The 6,773-nt window shown below is 49.2% G+C and overlaps 3 protein-coding genes across 3 annotated transcripts; 1 reads left to right on the top strand and 2 right to left on the bottom strand.

Annotated features, from left to right (window-relative positions):
- The first annotated feature begins 3,680 nt into the window (after window positions 1-3,680).
- EDB91DRAFT_1178596 (uncharacterized protein) lies at window positions 3,681-4,398 on the top strand. The gene is given in 2 exon segments (XM_041320432.1): window positions 3,681-3,949; window positions 3,969-4,398. 2 exon segments carry the CDS (start codon window positions 3,712-3,714, stop codon window positions 4,316-4,318), a joined length of 588 nt encoding a protein of 195 aa, XP_041168833.1. The 5' UTR covers window positions 3,681-3,711; the 3' UTR covers window positions 4,319-4,398.
- A 154-nt stretch (window positions 4,399-4,552) lies between these two features.
- On the bottom strand, window positions 4,553-4,979 carry EDB91DRAFT_1178592 (uncharacterized protein). The gene is made up of 3 exons (XM_041320431.1): window positions 4,833-4,979; window positions 4,645-4,769; window positions 4,553-4,592 (listed from the first exon to the last, which is right to left on the bottom strand). Exons 1-2 carry the CDS (start codon window positions 4,959-4,961, stop codon window positions 4,728-4,730), a joined length of 171 nt encoding a protein of 56 aa, XP_041168832.1. The 5' UTR covers window positions 4,962-4,979; the 3' UTR covers window positions 4,553-4,592; window positions 4,645-4,727.
- Window positions 4,980-5,542: 563 nt separating this feature from the next.
- EDB91DRAFT_1257173 (uncharacterized protein) lies at window positions 5,543-6,084 on the bottom strand (the record flags this gene model as incomplete). The annotated part of the gene is made up of 3 exons (XM_041324282.1): window positions 5,543-5,756; window positions 5,816-5,913; window positions 5,965-6,084. The coding sequence occupies 3 exons, from the start codon at window positions 6,082-6,084 to the stop codon at window positions 5,543-5,545; spliced, it is 432 nt and encodes a 143-aa protein (XP_041168831.1).
- Between the last annotated feature and the right edge of the window lie 689 nt (window positions 6,085-6,773).

The following is a 6,773-nucleotide window of genomic DNA, read 5'->3' as shown; positions in this document are numbered from 1 at the left end:
CAAGATAAAAGAGAAACACGGCAGATATTAGACGGGGCACGGCAGATATTAGACGGGGGCTGTTGGACAGTGCCACCGTTACACCATCCAGGTTTGGCATACCGATAACGCCGAGCTTTTCTCAAGTTCAACGCTTACCAAAGTCGCATTAGAAGTCTTGTGTGGTCGCCTGACGGTCAGCAACTTGTCTCTGCATCATTGACAGCACAGTCAAGTTCTGGAACTCATTGAATGGACACCGGGTCGGTCAACCTTGCACCGGTCACACTGCATACATCTACTCGCTCGCCATCTCGTCTGATGGCTCCTTCATTGCCACTGCCTCGGATGACATGACTGTGCCGGCTGTGGAGCACAAAGACACACCGGCACATAGGTCAGCCATTCAAACACACCTCGAGCATTAGGTCTGTCGCGATTTCTCCCAATGGAGAAATGCTCGTCAGTGGAGATTACACAGGACAGGTGCTGCTCTGGTCTATCAAGCAGATACTTGAGCAACACAAGGCGGGACAAAGAACAAAGGTTGATGAAGGAGTACGTCGACACCAACTCATTGGTGTCAGTGACACGCAGGTATGCTATCACCCATTATTTCTAGTCTGTTGTTCATTCATATTGCTTTCGGCGGCGGCACACAGCTGCGCTGTCATGACACCGACGACGAGCTCTGGGGCAATAACGACGGTGCAAGTCACCATTCTTCGCAACAAGCATCTGGTAGTGACGACAACCCTTCATTATTTGACGTGAGCTGCCTTCAATCTGTATCCTTATCACGGAACATGAGCTTGCTTCATGCAGATCCCTGTTATAAACACGACGCTACCCGAAGAGCTGTCCCAAGAGACTGACGCAGATGACAACTACGACTCACATGCCAACGAGGAAGACGATGTAGACGAATCGATTGAAGATGACGAGGAAGTACAGCGACTCCTTCCTCGTAGTGACACGCACGTATGCTCTTTTCCATTTTTGTTCCGCTTTTCTATTTATTATACACGACAAACAGCTGCTGGTGCACAGTCACGAGAACGAACACGAGCCCACCGGCGATCACGACAGTCTAAGCAATCATCCCTCAGATACTGACCAAGCCTCTGGCAGTGACGACAATCTCTCGTTGTTTGACGTGAGCTTTTGCCTTTGATGCATCTACTTACCACGCAATGCGAGCTTTTTTCATGCAGATCCTTGCTATAAACAAGACAGTCCCGCAAAGCATGCATCAGCGATCTGCACATTGCTGAAGACCTGCTGACCAAAGAGATCGACGCAGATGGCAACAACCACCACGCGTATGCCATGCGCTCGATTGTAAGGGCGCGAAACTCCGAGTGGGACCAGGCACTTCAAGATTCAGCCAAGGTCAGACGCTCTGCCTATCATAACACGTTTGACTTTAATCTTACTTGGCGACATAGTCCATCGCTGTCCAGCCCTCGTTATGGGGCTACATTTCCAAGGGCAATCGCGCTCTGCGGCAACGACCAGATCTACGACGCGATGGAAGCTTTCGATCTCGCTTTTGTATTTCTGAATCGAGTTTCGATGACAATTGATCTCTTACTATTGATCAAGGTACTCATCGCTATGTTTGTAGTCAGTCTGTCGTACTCAGACTTTGGTGTCATTTTGTCCAGGCTGTTGCACTCTTCAATGCCAGTCGCCACGATGAGGCAATGCGGCGAGTTCAAGACCTCGCCACCGCTTGTCATCACTTGGATACACTTCCGTGCGGCGTTGTCAACGTGAGCTTTGCGTCATACTTCATGAGTTTTCTCGCTTTCAAACACACTCTCCAGTCATATCTACGCCTGCAGCTTGCAATGATTGCTTTTGAGGACGGGCGGTACAACGAAGTCGCCGATCGGCTCAGTATACCCGACTTATTCTCTAGCAAAGTCCTTGTTGAACCTAGATGGAAGATATTCACAGTGGTGAGTCATTATGAAGCTGCAGAATATACTTCCACTGATTCAAGCTATGTTGGACAGCTCTTCGGCTGGGACTTGGACTCGTTGTGGCAAACAATCGACCAAAGGCGGTGTGATGCTCTCCTCCGCGTTGATCGAGTGATCGAAGCGGTTGAATCTCACCAATACACGATGAGCATGATTGACGAGGATGTGAAAAGAGAGCTACCTCGTATGGTCCACTGGTGGGTACTTTGGGGTCATATACGACTTCAATATCGACACTTACTCTAAGGCCGTTTAGCCTTCAAGAAAAACTGTACTGCGCGCTGTCTCGCAAAGGGAGATGAGGCTGTTGCTGCAAGCAATTACGAGGCGGCTATCGAACTGTATTCGGCAGGAATCGGGCTTGACTCCTCGTGCGAGTCCCTGTTTGCGCACCGCAGCAAGGCAAATTTGGAACGAAACCTCTATGTGCAGGCCCTTTTCGACGCGGAGAAGGTGCAGATATGATGTCCATCATTGGTATAGAATTTATACTGACACCGACAATGCATAGCTCATCGAACTCAATACTTCTTCTTGCCTGGGATACCAACTAAAGCATGCAGCGCTTCACGGCGCACGGCGCTACGATGAAGCAATCAAGGCCTTCAAAATGATGCTCTCGAAGTCAGATGATACACACGACGCGCAGATCCAAAGTAAGCCCGAATCCCTCATCCATCACCGAGAACATCATGAACGCCTTCTCCAGAGCTGTGTCAGCAGAATGTCAATCCGTCTGACATCAAAAGCACTATTCGACGAGCCATTGACGCTAAACTTGAAAATGCCCCGCTTCGTCTACTCAATACGTCCACTGGGCGTATATGCACTCGAGAGGCACAGATCAGAGCCTTCACAGAAAGCACAGAGTACAAGGAGCTTGTATTTTCATCCTATAATGTATGCGCCCATCCAAGCGGAGCATATCCAAGCAGTCGTCGCGAAGTACTTCGGTTGGGCCATGTTATCGCATAGGTGGCAAGGCAATGAGCTGCTGCTGCATGACATCCAGGACAAGATCGTGTATGATTTGGATGCAGTCGGAACCACAGTGAAGTTGCAGATGTTCTGCCAAACTGCTCGCGATGCGGGCTACCGCTGGGCGTGGAGCGATACATGCTGCATCGACCAGAACAACAGTTTTGAGCTCCAACGATCCGTCAATGCCATGTTTATCTGGTATCGCAACTCGGCTCTTACAATTGTCTACCTGCCGGATGTTCTGCCTTCAGCACAGTCAGGCTCACTCGCAAAGAGCGCTTGGAACACGCGAGGGTGGACTGTTCAGGAGTTCCTCGCTCCGAATGTCATTCTCTTCTACCGAAAAGACTGGACTCCATATCTCAATGACCACTCTCCTAATCACAAAAAATCTATTGCTATCATGAAGGAATTGGAGGATTCCACAGGCATAGGTGTACAGGCTCTCATCGCCTTCCGTCCGGGGATGAGAGACGCTCGAGAGAAACTTCAATGGGCGTCGAAACGTGCCACGACTGTACCGGAAGACATTGCATATTCACTGTTTGGCATATTCGGCATCCACCTCCCTGTCATCTACGGCGAGACGAGGCAGAATGCACTCGGCCGGCTCTTGCAAGAGATCATAGCCCAGTCGGGCGATATCACTGCCCTGGACTGGGTCGGAACATCGTCCCCGTTCAATAGCTGTTTGCCAGCCGAGATTGTCTCGTACCATTCTCCGTCATGCATGACGCCACCTCTATCAGACGATCAGACACAGATGCCAATCTCGTCGCTGCAAAATGCCACTGTCGTGGAACAGGCACTGACGCTGTATACCCGGCTTGACCACCTCAGCGCTCCTCGTTTCGCGCACCGCAGACTGCAACTGCCTTGCATTGTATTTCCTATCACAGAAGTCAGGCGAAGTCGTGGTCAAGACCAGGAGACATGTTTCACTTATTATGTCAAAGCAAACGGGCTTAAAGACCTGGTGATCACCACGGAAGCCAGACTGGGTCAATTCTTGCAGGGAAGGCCCAGGCCAGCAGACATTCATGCTCGTCCGTCCGTGGAATCTTCATGACCTCGGGCTGCCCGACTTTGCGGACGATAGGACCATGAAAACTTTGTCTATGCCCTGGTCTATGTCAGATCATTCGCTGTATGGCTCTCCTGAAGCATATGCGCCAGCTGATTTGGAGTCGCACGCGCGAGCGTCAAGGTTGATCGCTCGCCTCGGACAGCGTTTTGGCGCACTTTTGCTAGCGCAGCAGCGTGTCGGGGAGTACAAGAGGATTGCTTCGGATCACAATATCATCGCGCAAGTCAAGGACGTGACTTCTGTTCGTGACATGATGGACGTCAGGACGCTAGAGATATTGTAGACTCATTCTTGTCGAAGGACGGAGATCCCCTGACGCGTTTTCATTCATACCTTCACAGTACCTGTGTGAAACAATATCCCTTTGTAACATAGTCCGCGATCTGTATCTAGACATGCTTGAGTAGCATTGATCCGATGTGCACGAAGGTCAATTGAATTTTACATGTAGATGTCACTCGTCAATACACTGTTAGGTCTACAACGCCGAAATGAGTATCCCGCTGTCCCCGCTGACTTTCTCTCACAATCCTTCTCTTTCACCGGTTGTAAAAATCCTAAAATGCATATCATTGTGAAGGCTTTAACAAGCTGTGTGATATTGCATACCTTCATGACAACGGCGGCTTCTTGGACTACGTTTACGCAAGATTCCGCCGCACTCGATGAGAATCCCTGTTTGGCTGATGACATTACTTGGCTTTGACGCTCCTCCGAACAAGATCGACGACGACCTCCGACGCGTATCATGCCCGGAATTGTCAATGATGTACACTGCAGGAATTAGTATAGGTCACTCTTTTGAGCTCACTCAGCAAAGCATACATCTTATTCAAAAGGATATCTAAGCACTTTTGAAGGCGAAGGTTGATATTCCGCAGTGCGACCCATTGTACCTCAGGCAGGGACAGTAACACTGGTGCCATAGTGCAGATCGGCTGCTGAACGAGATTGTCTCGTCGATCGTTGCGTGTTGAATCATGATGGCCTTGATATGTGGATACTCACTATGTACGTGCTAGAATTGAACCACAACGCGCTAGCAGGTCACTGCTGAGGTGGTTTGGCATAATGGATGCCCTATGTCCAGAAACCCTGCGGGATGAATTCGAAGAGATTCGAAGCCAATCAAAAGTCAATTGAATTATAGAGATCGTCACAGGTTCGAGTCAACGTGCTCCAATGCCCGGGCTTGTACGGTGTTAGTAGATGCCAATATTAATATGTTCAATATTCAAGTCGTTTGGTCGCGAAGAACACGTGACAAGTAATTGCGGGGAACTCCCGAAATGGATACAGTCATCCACTGGCCGATGGAAATTCGCAACCATGGACGAATAGTTTTAATGGCTGAGCATTGCTGTAGCGATCTGATCTCCGGATGTTGTGCACAATAGCTCTCTCCTTGCCTGACCGTGAATTAAAAGTGCGCTCTCAAACACAATACTGGGTTAAAAATCGGTACAAGTACATCGGGAAGAACACGTCTTGAAATGAACCGCATGCACTAAGCGCCCTCCTTCTCATGAAGCTCTCCGTCCAACTCATCCTCGCTGTCGTCAGGTTCCGAGTTTCTCTTCCCCCACAAGAACCCATAAAGTCGCGAATAGAATGGCGACGGGAGGATAGAAACAAGCAGATACGCGAAAAGCAGGGCAAAAGTCACTACGGTCAAAACCTGAGCCAAATCCGAAGAGGATAGGAAGCCGTCACAGATATAGCTAGTCAGGATGCACTGATTAGGAACCAAAACGAGCGGAGGGCAAGAACAAAAACATACCGAAGAGGAGTAGCAGTAGAGATATAGCGAATGTATAGATAGGAATCGAGAGAATCATGATATGACATAGGAAAAAGCCATCTATTTCGCTTCAAGGTCTGTTTGGGGTCAGTATGTACGAGCTGGCAGGGGCTTTTACGCCTGCTCACCTTGAAGGTTTTCTGCTGTTGATAACTCTGCCCCACGACGGAGATATAAAGCTGGAACAACAGACCCAAACAACGAGAACACCAATGATTCTGATAGAAGTGTATACGGTCCGCCAGCATCGTAGTTTACTATTTGTTGCAGAGGCGCCCCAGTGGAGATGAAGACTGCGACAGTCGTAAGGAGCAATCCTTGCTATCCACAACGATAAGGAAAGGTCAGAGCACTACAACATCACCGGACATACCACAGTGCTCAGCTGATTGAGCTGAACGAGGTATTTAATATGGAAGCTTTCCCAACCCTTAGGTTCTTGGAAGATCTCCCACATGAAATCCAAATTTGAATGAAGCGTTAAGCAAAAGCACATCACGTGGAAGATCAAACGCGGGACAAATGATTTAGGAGGTTTCCATCGAGTGGGGAGGGACTTAGTTGGCTTAGTCGGCTTCTTATGGGATCTGTGTTGTTGACGGGGTCTCCTCGTTAGCGTCTTGAGCTGGGGATTTCTTGAGGGTGTCGTATGAGACGCTCGCAGACATGGCGAGGGTTAGGAATCAAGAAGGTTAGAAATGAGGAGAATAGATGGATGGATAGTGAGGGTTTCAAGCGTCTGGCGCTCTTGCATGTTGCAGATTATATCATGTTTGAGTGGCGCACAGCAATGTCAGTATCGAGTCACGCTAACAGCAAATTGCCCTTTCTGAGGCAAGTCAAACACCGGTATGTTATCTCATGGACGTGGAATGATGACCGCTGGGCGCCCATGCCACTATACGACAGATATATCGATCCATACCAACTTTGGTGA

The sequence above is a fragment of the Suillus paluster genome, assembly GCF_016628075.1.
Source record: "Suillus paluster strain FC165 chromosome Unknown EDB91scaffold_253, whole genome shotgun sequence".
Lineage (NCBI taxonomy): Eukaryota > Fungi > Basidiomycota > Agaricomycetes > Boletales > Suillaceae > Suillus > Suillus paluster.
The sequence above is the reverse complement of the archived record's forward strand: the minus strand, read 5'-3'. Positions and strand labels throughout refer to the sequence as shown.